This window comes from Microcaecilia unicolor, chromosome 1 (genome assembly GCF_901765095.1).
Source record: "Microcaecilia unicolor chromosome 1, aMicUni1.1, whole genome shotgun sequence".
Lineage (NCBI taxonomy): Eukaryota > Metazoa > Chordata > Amphibia > Gymnophiona > Siphonopidae > Microcaecilia > Microcaecilia unicolor.
Genome location: NC_044031.1, coordinates 257,648,213 through 257,663,690, shown reverse-complemented (window position 1 = coordinate 257,663,690; position 15,478 = coordinate 257,648,213). Strand labels below are relative to the sequence as shown.

Sequence of the window (15,478 nt, the reverse complement as noted above, 5' to 3'; positions counted from 1 at the left end):
TGTGGGTACAGTGGGTTTCTGGTGAGTTTTAGAGGGCTCACAGTTTCCACCACAAGTGTAACAGACAGGGAGAGGTATGGGCCTGGGTCCACCTGTGTACAGTACACTGCATCCACCACTACACTACTCCTGGGACCCTGCATGCTGTTCTAATGGACCTGGCTATGACATCTGAGGCTGTCGTAGAGGCTGGTAGTACTATTTTTATTCACATTTTGGGGAGTGGGAGGGGGTCAGTGACCACTGGGGGGAGTAAGGGGGTCATCCTTGATTCCCTCCACTGGTCATTTAAGACACCATTTTGTGCCTTATTTGTTCTAAAAACAGGTCTAGATCAAAACATTGAGTCTTCAGCCCTAGACGTTTTCATTGTGTTCCATTATGGCTGTAAAACATCCAAGTGTTAGGAACACCCTAAGCCTACCCATGCAACACCTCCAACATGCCCCCCTGTGATTCAGATGCACTGCAGATGAAGTGCATAGATAAAGTTCTGCAAAATAGGTTTCGAAAGTACCAATTTGGACGTTTTGAGAAGAAATTGGTCCAAATGCTGTTTTGACACTTTTGGGATGTTTTATCTATCCAAAATGAGCCCCATAGTAACCTGTTCAACTTTGTAAGTCTATGTGCTTTGAAAATGAGCCTCTTAAGGTTTATAATTTTTATGTAATTATTTTCTTGAATTATGATTAAAACATGTGAACTTAAGAAAAACGTAACAATAACAAAAAAAACAAAGAAAACAATAAACATTTACACCTATTTCCAAGCAAGCATAAATTTCCATGGTAGATGTAATTTAATCATTTTTTGTGATAGGGTTGCATTGTTTCATAACCTGAAGTGTATTGTCAAGAACTTGTCTGATTTAATCTATCCTCTGTTTTGAAACCTTGTGTTAGGTGTGCTACAGATTGTTTTAAAAGAAAGAAAGGAATGACTCCACAGTATCAGCATGGAACAGTTCTGGCATTCTGAAAAGATATAAGAAGCACTAAACTTGGTCAAACCAATGTGTTTCTTTTAGGACATACTCAGCAGATCTTCACAGGGAGGGCCATTCCCTGTTCACTTTTAGTTCCTGGTAGTAAGAGTTGACATTGCCAAGCCTAGTTGGCTAATGGTTGTTGATGCAGGGCTTCCCAAACCTTCCCCGGGGAGCCCTCAGCAATTTTGGATTTCAAGATTTAATTTCAGAAGTTTTATTTAACATTTCTTCAAGAAAAACCAATTACACAAGAATAACAAACATTAAATAGGTTTGGGTAGTCCTGTGGTAATAGATCTTGCCCAAAGCTTTTTTGTTGTTGTTGTTGTTGTTTTTGTGTTTTGTTTAACCCAGATATTCTACTGGCCTTGACCTGGCAATAAATTTAACAACTTTAATTCTGTATTGACCTGAGAATTTTTCCTTCAATATTTTTGTAGATCTACTACCAGATGGTTGTCCTGTAGTTCTAGTACTACAGCAAAATCCCATTATTTGGTGTTTTTGTAGAATATGATGTGTTAATCAAATATGATAATTATCTAAGCATTTTTCACTCAAACATTTTGTTTTTCATGAAAGAAATTCTTCCTTCCCCCTTGTTTTTCCATCCTACAATTCTTTCCCACCTACCTTCTGTCTCCATTCTTCAGTACTCTTTTCCTCCTTGTCTTCTGTTTAAGTGTTCTAGGTAGCATACTTAGTGATTTCCTTCACTCAAGCTCAGTGTGGTGCCAAGGGTCTATTCAGGAGCTCATGCACGTGTGCTCCCTGGCCTGAGGAAAACCTCATCCCTATGCAGGCATGGAAAAAAGTCAGTCATGCTGTGAGGTACTAGTTAGCTGTTGCCAAATAGAGGGACTTTTGCTGTATTTTAATTTGTTGCCGCAACAAAAACGAGAAGGGGACAGACCATTGTGGTTCCAAAACAGGTGGTTTATTGAAGAAAAACAATAAAATGACTCAACACAGTTCTACATTTTGGTGCCACATGTGCCTGCTTCAGGAATGAAATTATTTCAGCCACAGATCACGAAATGCAAATGTGAGAGCAAAAACCTCCAAAGGTACAGCATCCGAAGTGCTGACAAACAAAGTGCCTGTTGACTTGTTTCTCTACTTTGGCACTTTGCATTTCATCATCTGTGGCTGAAATAATTTGACTCCTGAAGCAGGTGCATATGGCGCCGAAACACAGGACTGCATCAAGTAATTTTATTGTTCTTCAATAAACCACCTGTTTTGGACCCACACTGGTCTGCCCCCTTCTCGTTTTTGTTGCTGTGTTGTGGACCGTTGTTAGGGGGACACTTCTGCTGTTCTTTGGCTGCGATTAGAACTGCCTTTTATGGAGAAACTAGTAAAAAAGGCCCGTTTCTGACACAAATGAAACGGGCGCTAGCAAGGTTTTCCTCGGAGTGTGTATGTTTGGGAGAGTGTATGTGAGAGTGACTGTTTGAGAGTCGGAGTGAAAGTGTGATTGTGTGAGAGAGAGCGTGAGTCTGGGTGTGAGTGTGTTTGTGAGAGAGTGTGTGTGTGAGAATGAGAGTGTGTGCAAGTGTGTATGTGAGACACAGTGTGAGTGAGAGTGTGTGTGTGTGGGCGAGAGAGAGAGTGTGTGTGAGACACAGATTCTCTGTTTGAGTGAGTGTATGAGACCAAGCGAGTGTGTGAGTGACTGTGTGGCACATAGAGAGTGAATGTGAGACAGAGTGTGTGAGAGTGAGAAAGACATTGTATATGAGAGAGAGAGTGTGAGCCGTGCCCTCCCAATCCATGGCCATCTGTCCCCTGCCCCCTCCATTCATCCTTTTCCAGCAATTCCCCTCTGTCCGTGAGCCCTGCCCTCCCAATCCATGGCCATCCATGTTTGTCTGTCACCTGCCCCCTCCATTCATCCCTATCCAGCATTTCCCCTCTCGGCTTGAGGCCTGCCCTGCAATCCATATCCATCCATGCCCATCTGTCCCCTCCATTCATCCCTATGCAGCAATTCCCCTCTCCCTGAGTCCTGCCCTTCCAATCCATGCCCATCCATGCTCCTCTGTCACCTGGCCCCTCCATTTTTCCCTATCCAGCATTTCCCCTCTCTGCCTGAGGCCTGCCCTGCAATCCATATCCATCCATGCCCATCTGTCCCCTCCATTCATCCCTATGCAGCAATTCCCCTCTCCCTGAGTCCTGCCCTTCCAATCCATGCCCATCCATGCTCCTCTGTCAACTGGCCCCTCCATTTTTCCCTATCCAGCATTTCCCCTCTCTGCCTGAGGCCTGCTCTGCAATCCATATCCATCCATGCCCATCTGTCCCCTCCATTCATCCCTATCCAGCAATTCCCCTCTCCCTGAGTCCTGCCCTTCCAATCCATGCCCATCCATGCTCATCTGTCACCTGGCCCCTCCATTTTTCCCTATCCAGCATTTCCCCTCTCTGCCTGAGGCCTGCTCTGTAATCCATGCTCCTCTGTCCCCTGCCCCCTCCATTCATCCATTTCCAGTAATTCCCCTCTCTCCCTGTGCCCTGCCCTCCTAATCCATACCCATCCATGCTCCTCTGTCCCCTGCCGCCTCCATTCATCCTTTTCCAGCAAGTCCCCTCTCGCCCTTCCATGACCCCCCCCCCTCGCATCCATGCTACGCTCTCTCCCATGTCCCAGCCTGGCCCGCCCTCTTTCCCCCCCCCCCCCTTCGCATCCATGCCCCCCCCCCCTTCGCATCCATGCCTCGCATCCATGCCCCCCCTTCGCATCCATGCATCCCTTTTTTTTTTTTTTAATTCTTTTTAACTTTACCTCCGTGGCGGTTCGTGCAGCAAAGCGTCAGGGAAGGAGGCGGCGCTCCCGACGTCTAGCTTTCCCTTCGCTGTGTTCCGCCTTGTTTTGAAGGCGGAACACAGCGAAGGGAAGGCTAGACGTCGGGAGCGCCGCCTCCTTCCATGACGTTTCGCTTCCGGATTTGTTTGTTTTGTCGCGAGGGCGGGGCAGAGACGGCTGGCTGGCTTGAAGGCTTTCACACCACGAATCCCCGAACCCTTCAGCCTCAGCCTGGGAGTGACGTCAGATGGCTTCAAGGCTTCAGGCTTCAGACTTCCGGCTTCAAGCTTCCGGCTTCACAGAACGTTGTCTTCAGAACGTTCACGGTGCGTTTTATTATATTAGATTACTTGTCCTTGAACATAAACAAATAGCTTCAAGTGTCCTTCATTGATGTCAGTTCTGATAACAACCTGCGTCAATGCTGATAACTTTATCAGCTTCTGTACAGTAAACAAGAGTTGTTATTCTTCTGTTAGATTTGTTGTCTCCACAATGTCTTAGAGTCTTTCTAGAGGAAATGTCTGAATTTGCACATTAAAATCAGGTTCTTAATGTTGGATAGTGCCATGTTCGTAGGACCATGTATGTCATGTAGGTCCATATAGTTGCATGGATGGCTGGGCATAGTGCTCCTTATAGTGCTTCAGTAGCGCTTGCATTGCTCCTACAGGAAACAGAAAAGTAACCTCTACAAGAGTCCAAAAGAACCAGAGGAGTAGAGGATAAACCATTGACTTTCACGCGGGGAGTGTCATCAAAAGTGTTCTTGGAACTGTTGCAGTGGCAATTTTGGTGCCACAGTGTCTGTTTGAACACAACTGTGACTGTGCTTATCCTTAACTGTGCTCACACTTCGCCATTTTATCAAGGCACTGTTTTTAACACCTTCCAGCTTCAAGTACTGCTGCATTTGACCCGCCCCACCCCCCTTTTCCCTTAGGGTTCTAAGCATTTTGCTTAATGGTTAATCCAGGGCTGAGATTAATGAATGCAGATCATATATGCTACCTACCATATAGTAATTTTTCCCAGTCCTTTTCAACTAGTCTTCTTTTGAAGTAAAGCAAATATGCTAAACAACTAAACCACTAAACCAAATATATGTAAATATACTATGCATATCCATGGCGAATATCCTGAAATCCTTAGTTTGTATAGGGGTGCAGTCTAAGGACTTTATTGCTGAGTATATGTTAAGGGTAGTTTTTATTTTAGTATGAGAATTATATCTCCTGATTTTTTTTAAACCTTCAGCTTCTCTGTACCCGTTTGGAAGAAGAACCCAACATTGTAGGACGCAACCAAGTGAACAAAGCTTATCTTGCCTATCGTGAGGTCTGCATTGAGAGGGACAATCTGAAAAATAAACTGGATAAAAAGGTACAGTACAATACTGATAAATGCCCTGAATATATTCTAATGACATACTGTAGCTACAATTTTTCTTTTTATTTATTCATTGCCTTTATGAAGAAATTCACCCAAGGCAGTGTACAGCAGGTACAGTTTGACAAAAAAACTTATAATTTTGTTATTAGCACAATTGTAAAATGGCCAAATATAAACATAAATGCAATCAATAAGGTATACTTAGAGACAGGCTAGTTGAATCCTAATAGAATAATACCATACAGAAATATGCACATTAATACAGTACAGTAGAACAATCATATAAGTGTGATAAATGTCAGCAAGGTACAAATGAAACATCGCAGTAAGTAGCATGGGAAGAATATTCATATAATACAGATATGATACCCAAAGGGCTAGATATTTGTTGCAATTCCGCTTTATCCTTAGAAGTTGCTTAACAAATATTTCCATTCTGTGTTCACAGAAGAAGGGTCAGGAGTAGGGCCACAGAAGACAAACAAAAATAGAAATGGAACTGCGAAAAATCTTGACAGTTTTCAGACTGTTCACAAGGAGCTAAGTGAAGGTAGACAAAGCGATAGGGCTGGATATGATGCATCCAAGAGTACTGAAGGAATTTATGAACGTTCTGGTGGGTCCAGTGTCTGACCTCTTCAGTACCTCTTCAGAGTCTGGAGTGGTTCTGAAGGACTGGAGAAAGGTGGATGTGATCCCTCTCCAGAAAAGTGGAAGCAAGGAAGAGGTTGGGAACTACAGGCCAATTAGTCTGTCCTCTGTAGTGAGTAAGTTAATGGAAAGTCTTATAAAATGGAGGGTAATGAGTTTTCTGGAATCCAGTGGTTTGCAGGACCCAAGACAGCATGGTTTCACTAGATGCTGATCTTGTCAGATGAATCTGATTTTATTTCTTTGACTGGATGATCAGACAGTTGGATTGAGGGAAAGTGCTGGATGTAGTGTACTTAGATTTTAGCAAAACCTTTGACATGGTTCCACATAGGCAACTTATAAATAAACTGAGTGCTCTTGGTATGGACCCTAAAGTGACTGAGTGAGTTAGGAACTGGTTGATTGGTAGGCGACAAAGTGTAGCAGTAAAGAGTCCACTGAAAGGAAAGGGATGTTCCAGTAGTGTACCCCAGGGATCGGTCTTTAGTTCCAGATCTGTGGAAAGGTTTGCCTCTTTTGTAGATTTCAAATTCTGCGATAGATTAGACCCCCCCCCCCCCTTTGAGGGTGTAGATAGAATGCAAATGGATCTAGCAAAGCTTAAGAGTGGTGTAGAATTTGTCAGCTAAGGTTTAATGCTAAAACAAATTCGGAGTCATGCATCTGGGCTGCAGAAACCTGAGGGAGCAGTACAGTTTAGGGGATGAAGTACTTCTGTGTACAAAAAGAGGAATGGGACTTGGGGGTGATGGTATCTGATGATCTTAAGATGGCCAAACAGGTATAAAAAGTGATGGCAAAAGCCAGCAGGGTGCTTGGGTGTATAGGGAGATGAATGTCCAGGAGAAAAAAGTGATAGTGCCTCTATATGTATGTCTGAGACCCCATTTAGAGCACTATACATTTCTAGAGACCACATCTTCAAAAGGATACAAACATGGAATCAGCCCAGAGGGCAGCTATTAAAGATCTCAATATGCATACTTTGGAAGGAAGGAGGCAGAGGGGAGATATGATAGAGACACTTAAATACCTCCTTAGCATAATTATGTTTTATCATTATCATGTTACCCAAAATCCTGCTGTAACACTAAATATCTATTTTCTGATATAATTCCATTGCTCATGATGCATTGTAAGCCACATTGAGCCTGCAAAGAGGTGGGAAAATGTGGGATACAAATGCAATAAATAAATAAATAAATAAACGTACAAGAGGCAAGTCCCTCTTTCAACTGAAGGGGATCTCGAGAATGGGGGAGCACAGAATGAAGGTGAAATAAGATAGCCCCAGAAGTAATCTAAAGAAAACCTTCTTTATGGAAGGGATGATGGAATGGCCGCTTGGTGGAAATGATGGAGACCAAGACTGTACCAAGCAAAGAAAAGCTACAAAAATGGTTACAAGACGTATGAGGAGTGACTTTCTGACCTGAACATGTATACCCTAGAGGAAAGGAGAAACGGGTGATATGATAGAGACGTTCAAATATTTGAAAGGTATTAATCCGCAAATGAACCTTTTCTGGAGACGGGAAGGTGGTGGAACTAGAGGACATGAAAGGGGGCAGACTCAAGAAAAATGGAAGTATTTTTTCACGGAGAGAGTGGTGGATACTTGAAATGCCCTCCCGAGGGAGGTGGTGGAGATGAAAACGGTAACGGAATTCAAAAAAGCGTGGGATAAACATAAAGGAATCCTGTTCAGAAGAAATGGATCCTCAGAAGCTTAGCGGAGATTGGGGTGGCAGCACCGGTGGTTGGGAGGCGGTGCTAGTGCTGGGCAGACTTCTACGGTCTGTGCCCTGAAAATGGCAGATACAAATCAAGGTCAGACATACAGTGGGGGAAATAAGTATTTGATCCCTTGCTGATTTTGTAAGTTTGCCCACTGACAAAGACATGAGCAGCCCATAATTGAAGGGTAGGTTATTGGTAACAGTGAGAGATAGCACATCACAAATTAAATCCGGAAAATCACATTGTGGAAAGTATATGAATTTATTTGCATTCTGCAGAGGGGAATAAGTATTTGATCCCCCACCAACCAGTAAGAGATCTGGCCCCTACAGACCAGGTAGATGCTCCAAATCAACTCGTTACCTGCATGACAGACAGCTGTCGGCAATGGTCACCTGTATGAAAGACACCTGTCCACAGACTCAGTGAATCAGTCAGACTCTAACCTCTACAAAATGGCCAAGAGCAAGGAGCTGTCTAAGGATGTCAGGGACAAGATCATACACCTGCACAAGGCTGGAATGGGCTACAAAACCATCAGTAAGACGCTGGGCGAGAAGGAGACAACTGTTGGTGCCATAGTAAGAAAATGGAAGAAGTACAAAATGACTGTCAATCGACAAAGATCTGGGGCTCCACGCAAAATCTCACCTCGTGGGGTATCCTTGATCATGAGGAAGGTTAGAAATCAGCCTACAACTACAAGGGGGGAACTTGTCAATGATCTCAAGGCAGCTGGGACCACTGTCACCACGAAAACCATTGGTAACACATTACGACATAACGGATTGCAATCCTGCAGTGCCCGCAAGGTTCCCCTGCTCCGGAAGGCACATGTGACGGCCCGTCTGAAGTTTGCCAGTGAACACCTGGATGATGCCGAGAGTGATTGGGAGAAGGTGCTGTGGTCAGATGAGACAAAAATTGAGCTCTTTGGCATGAACTCAACTCGCCGTGTTTGGAGGAAGAGAAATGCTGCCTATGACCCAAAGAACACCGTCCCCACTGTCAAGCATGGAGGTGGAAATGTTATGTTTTGGGGGTGTTTCTCTGCTAAGGGCACAGGACTACTTCACCGCATCAATGGGAGAATGGATGGGGCCATGTACCGTACAATTCTGAGTGACAACCTCCTTCCCTCCGCCAGGGCCTTAAAAATGGGTCGTGGCTGGGTCTTCCAGCACGACAATGACCCAAAACATACAGCCAAGGCAACAAAGGAGTGGCTCAGGAAGAAGCACATTACGGTCATGGAGTGGCCTAGCCAGTCACCAGACCTTAATCCCATTGAAAACTTATGGAGGGAGCTGAAGATGCGAGTTGCCAAGCGACAGCCCAGAACTCTTAATGATTTAGAGATGATCTGCAAAGAGGAGTGGACCAAAATTCCTCCTGACATGTGTGCAAACCTCATCATCAACTACAGAAGACGTCTGACCGCTGTGCTTGCCAACAAGGGTTTTGCCACCAAGTATTAGGTCTTGATTGCCAGAGGGATTAAATACTTATTTCCCTCTGCAGAATGCAAATAAATTCATATACTTTCCACAATGTGATTTTCCGGATTTAATTTGTGATGTGCTATCTCTCACTGTTACCAATAACCTACCCTTCAATTATGGGCTGCTCATGTCTTTGTCAGTGGGCAAACTTACAAAATCAGCAAGGGATCAAATACTTATTTCCCCCACTGTACATATTAAGTAGCACATATGAGTTTATCTTGTTGGGCAGACTGGATGGACTGTACAGGTCTTTTTCTGCCGTCACTTACTATGTTATATGTACCTGAATTCAAGAAAGCATGGAACAAACACAGAGAATCTCTAAGGGAGGGGGAGAGATAAGTGGATTGATATAGAACCTCCTAAAGGAGAGGGAGATACAGTGGATGGTGTAGATAGGAAGATTGGATATGCTATATGTGCTTTATCTGCTCTCATTTTCTAGGTTTCTGTCTTTCTATATTTACTAAGCTGTGCTTCCTCAGTAATGCCCACTGATGTTACATACTCATTAGTGAATAGGTGTATTACATAACATGGGACGTTTGGTAAATAGCATGCATTTATACATGTTACTGTGTGGTAATGCAGTAGTGCCTTTTTATTAAACCTAGCTCAGTGTGCAAAAGCCTCAAGGCTATCTGATGTTACAATTCATAATTTTATTATTATATTATCGTAGCTGTATTTGATGTGATGTATGTAAATGGAAATAAATGACACATCTTAATGTCAGTATGATACATTGAGACATCTTAATAGACAGCTGAGGGGGCAAGTGCAGTTGAGATGTATACACACATAAAAAAAGATGGGTAGGACAAAATTATTGGGATAAACAGATAGGTGGCTAAATTAAAAGCAAATTATATGTATAATTGAATAAGGTATGTGTGGCAAGCTGTATTAGATAACCAGGAATGTAGGTCGTTTAGCAGGCTACAGATGAAGAGCACTCCTTTGATTTGGGCTATCGCACAACTAATTTTCTGCTCTTCTACACGTTTTATATAAGTATGATTTAAAAAAGCTAACCGTATAAACTAATAAAATTTTAAACTTTTATGGCTAATCATAAAAAGAGGATGGTCAGCAGTACTTTTAACATTTTTTTATCCAGGTCAAGGCTTGGAACACATAAGAAGTATCAGAGCCAGCCCTGGCCTAAGTCTGACCCAGTCCACCGTCTCCTTAGCAGTTAATTAGAGTCTAAATGGTATTGCTTTATGTGCCATTTCATTTAAATGTTTGTCTTTTTTTTTTTAATTGAACACCAAATGCGGAATAATATACCAGTTTACCAAGGACATCAGTACTTATCAGTTAAAACATTTTATATTCTCATTTTCCACCAATGAGGATTATCTTCTCTGAGGATATAGGTTGTTCAGAAAGTGGCTACCTCCAGTTTACTGAAACTAAAGACGTTCTGGTTTATTTGTTTGTTACAGTCTAAAGGGAGCTTTCCTTTGACTGTAGATCAGGAGCAAATATGTGAGTAATTCCTACCACTGGGATGAAAAATTATGATTGTAAAGGGAAACAGTTTGGTTTGGTTTGATATTCCTGCTATTGTCTGAATAGGATCTGCAGATGGACTAGTACCCAAAGCTCCTGGGGAAGGTTGAGCTCCATACTTCTCTTAGGTTGGCACATTATAGTCTGTTTAAGACGGCGCTTCCCACACCTGTACTAGGATTCTTGCAGCCAGTCATGCTTTCAGAATATTTACAATGAATATGCATGAGGTAAATTTGCATACAGTGGAGGCAGTGCATGCAGATCTAGCACATGTACATTATTTAGGGGTCCTTTTATGAAGAAGCGCTGAAAAATGGCCTGTGCTAGTGTAGGCGCCTGTTTTGGATGTGCGCAGATCCATTTTTCAGCGCGCCTGTAAAAAAAAAAAAAAGGCTTTTTTTTTTGGCCAAAAATGGATGTGCGGCAAAATGAAAATTGGCACGCGTACATTTTGGGCCTGAGACCTTACTATCACACATTGCTTAGCGGTAAGGTCTCACGCGTTAACCAGGCAGTAATTGTCCTCGCGCGTACAATGCCGATTACTGCCTGGTTATATATTTTCCGGAGCGTGTAGTGGACACATGTAAAAAATGAAATTACCGCCTGGGCCATGTGGTAGCTGGGCAGTAGTTCTGAATTGGCGCACATTGGGCGCATGTAGGCACTTTCGAGGCTTAGTAGAAGGGCCCCCTAGTGTGGAGATCTTGAAACTTGAATGGCTGTAGGGGATTTGGGAAGCCGTGGTTTAATAACAACAATAGAGTAGCTCTGAAAATAGTTGTGTTCTGCTTGAACTTTACTTCTTGTGAGGAGACTGCAAATGATGGCACTTCAAGGAGAGAGAGATGCAGGGCAAGTAGGGAAGCGAGGATAACAAACAGTAAAGAGGACAAATGCCTGAAAGTGGACCTTTTTAGTTCATAGAAATGAGGCTTACACAGAATTTTTCCTTGCTTTCTTAGAACAAGCAGCACAGAAATTCCTCATAAATGGTTAGAGCTTACATTTGAAGGCTTCCCTTAGCTTTGAATTTGACTGCACATATGCAGTAGATCCTCTTCTCTCATCGTGCAAGGCTGCTGATGTTATGTTCTTGTTTGTTAGTAGAGCTGGTTAGACATATTCCCCTCAGTAATCTTCATTAGCAATTTTCAAATCATTTTTACCTTCAGGTCACCTTTATTTCTCCTGATTTACTTGTGAGTTTTCCCTAGTTATGTGATTTTTTTTTTTCCTTTTAATGGCTTTTCTCCTTCCTTTCTCCAGTGCTTTTGTGGCCTTCATCTAGGCCATTTTTTTTTTCAAAATAGTTATTTGATTTCTTCTTCACCGTATGTCTCAATGATCTGTCCCTGTTAAAAACAAAACAAACAAAAAACAACAAATAAACCAATAACTGCAAAATTTATTTTGGCCTTTATTTTGCAAAATTTCTGAGCCCTGTAAATGATTTATCTGGAGGTGTTTAGTCTGACTTTTTTTTTCTCACACTGCATATATATCAGCAGGCTTATGAGATATTCTGCTTTGTCCTGTAGAGATTACAGTTAGTTTGGCATCTACTATAAAGACTGAATTGCCTTGAATTTCATATCTGAATAAGATATATGTAGATAGCTTAGCAGAGAAAGACCTGTACGGTCCATCCAGTCTGCCCAACAAGATAAACACATATGTGCTACTTTATGTGTATACCTGACCTTCATTTGCATCTGCCATTTTCAGGGCACAGACTGCAGAGGTCTGCCCAGCACTAGCCCCGCCTCCCACCACCGGCTCTGCCACCCAATCTCCACTAAGCTTCTGAGGATCCATTCCTTCTGAAAAGGATTCCTTTATGTTTATCCCACGCATTTCTGAACTCCATTACCTTTTTCATCGCCACCACCTCCCTCAGGAGGGCATTCCAAGTATCCACCACTATCTCCATGAAAAAATACTTCCTGACATTTTTCTTGAGTCTGCCCCCCTTCAATCTCATTTCATGTCCTCTAGTTCTACCGCCTTCCCATCTGCGGAAAAGGTTCATTTGCGGATTAATACCTTTCAAATATTTGAACGTCTGTATCATATCACCCCTGTTTCTCCTTTCCTCCAGGGTATACATGTTCAGGTCAGCAAGTCTCTCCTCATACGTCTTGTAACGCAAATCCCATACCATTTTTGTAGCTTTTCTTTGCACCGCTTCAATTCTTTTTACATCCTTAACAAGATACGGCCTCCAAAACTGAACACAATACTCCAGGTGGGGCCTCACCAACGTCTTATACAGGGGCATCAACACCTCTTTTCTTCTGCTGGTCACACCTCTCTCTATACAGCCTACAACCTTCTAGCTACGGCCACCGCCTTGTCATACTGTTTTGTCGCCTTCAGATCCTCAGATACTATCACCCCAAGATCCCTCTCCCCGTCTGTACATATCAGACTCTCACCGCCTAACACACATGTCTCCCATGGATTTCTACTCCCTAAGTGCATCACTTTGCATTTCTTCGCATTGAATTTTAATTGCCAATGCGAAGGAATGCAAAGTGAATCACTTAGGGAGTAGAAATGGTTAAAGAAAGCAAACCGATTTTTTTAGTTTTTCCAATTTTTTTCCAATTATAATAGGTATTAACATTTATGCACTATTATACATCTTAATGATTAGAATAGTGGTATATACATGTTCGTGATCAAAAGAACAGGAGTGGGTACCAATTGTGTTTATTAGTACACAAAAAAAAATGAAAAAAATCAGTGATGGCTAAATTTCTGACTAGCCTTTATAGGCAAATATTTTGAATAAATTGGCATGTGCTGAGCAAAAATAGGCAGAGCAATCTGCAAGCACCTCTAAGGTTAGCAACCAATCAAGCTGTGTGCTTCTAGGTCATGTTTGTGCACATGTATAAATGCCAAAAAATCCACCTAAGCACTTTTTTTTGTAAATATGAATGTATCTTGCAGTGTTTATTTTACAGGTAGGTCTAAACATAGGCAGGACTATCACTTGTATGCATAACTTATAGAAGGCTATAAGTTATCTCCCAGAATTCTATATATCGTGACTTAGGTTGTGCTCAGAAATGCAGGCGCATTCTGGATTTGCGCACACAACTTAATTAGTTAACAAGCCAGTCACCACCGATAATTGCCACTTAACAAGCAATTATTGACACTAATTAGCATTAATTAGATTTTACTCGCACATCTGTCTGTTCTATGATGTGCTGTGCGAAAATTCTAAATTGCATAGTTGAAAAGGGGGTGTAGCCATGGACATGGAATGGGCAGGTCGTGGGCATTCCTAAAATAAACGCACGTAGTTATACAACACACCCGGTCCGCACCCAATTTAGGCATTGGCATTTAACTGCCCACGACTAAATTTAGTTACGCAGACGGGCGCTTAGCGTATTCTATAAACCATGTGGTAATTTAGCAATTTAGAAGTATTCTATAAAGTACGCCTACATTTAGGCGTACTTTATAGAATATGCCTAGGCGTATTTGTTTCTGTGCTGATTTTTTTGTTGTTTTTTAGACATCATATATAGAACCTAGTCCTGTGGATGCTTTATACCTGCTGTCAAGCAGGTGTAAGTGTCCGTGTCTGCTATGTAGATGCGATTTCTGTTGCTTACGTTGTTATTAAGGTGCCTATGTATATTATAAAGTAGTGTCTATTTGTTTTTGTTACATTTGTACTCCGCGCTTTCCCACTCATGGCAGGCTCAATGCGGCTTACATGGGGCAATGGAGGGTTAAGTGACTTGCCCAGAGTCACAAGGAGCTGCCTGTGCCTGAAGTGGGAATCAAACTCAGTTCCTCAGTTCCCCAGGACCAAAGTCCACCACCTTAATCACTAGGCCACTCCCTCTTAAACAAGGTGATCCCTTATAAAATTAGGGTGCATGATATTTGGGCACCCAAATAGTTATTATGTGGGGTCAAATTCAATAAAGGGCACTTAAACGTGGGTGACTAAAGTAAGGGCACTCAGCTAGAATTCTATAGTGGCACATTAGCGCCCCTAAACTGTTATACAATACTAATGTGCCAACATGTATGTGCCCACCTTTAGGCGCAATCACTTTGTCTATGGCTGGTGTAAATGAGTGCACCTAATGCTGCAGTTGGACCATAAATGGAAGCCTTTTATAAAGCATATGCTAAAATAATGGGAATGCCCATGCCCCTCCCTTGAGACCACACCCTTTACAGTTATTTACGAGATCACTTAGGTGCTGTTCTATAACTCGGTGCCTAAGTGCACTTACCTGCATACCTACCACTTTACCTTCATTTTGACACTCACGTACCTTACTGGCACCTAACTAAGCAAGTTCCACCACCTCCAGTGTGGCAGGAAGTGAATGAATTGAGCCTGACTTCTAGACACCACCATTTGGGCATCTAAATGGAAAAGAGCAAACTACAGTTCTGGAATGATGGTGCCCAAATGTCATGCACCCTTCTTAAGAACCTCCAAGAATGTTAACGAAGCATAATGTAGTTAATTGTAACTTCTCATTTTAATTGGTAGATATAACTTGAGGTTCTAAGTACTTTTCTGTAGCAGGGGTTCCCAAGAGCAGTGTTTTGGGTACCTAAAAATCACAGGTTCCACTACTGCAGGGAGGGAGTGAATTGAGCTGGACATCACTATTTGGGCACCAAACAGTATATCATTTGGGTGCCGAAAAGCCCTGCTTCGATAAAATTACCCTGCAAATAATTTGATTTCATGACTGTTTTTCATTGGCTTCAAGAAGTGACAGAGATGCCCTAAAATAACAGACACCCATGACTTTTGTCTGTCCTGTTTTTAGCACACAATCACCTAACAAGGCTCATATATATTATACACTC

The 15,478-nt window shown here is 42.4% G+C and overlaps 1 protein-coding gene across 3 annotated transcripts in view; it reads left to right on the top strand.

Annotated features, from left to right (window-relative positions):
* Positions 1 to 15,478, top strand: part of AZI2 (5-azacytidine induced 2) — a 100,055-nt gene that overhangs the window by 33,280 nt on the left and 51,297 nt on the right. For all 3 annotated transcript variants that reach the window (XM_030205840.1, XM_030205830.1, XM_030205849.1), the window contains one exon: positions 5,061 to 5,186. In XM_030205840.1, the coding sequence (XP_030061700.1) occupies positions 5,061 to 5,186 (126 nt within the window). The remainder of the gene's footprint in view (positions 1 to 5,060; positions 5,187 to 15,478) is intronic.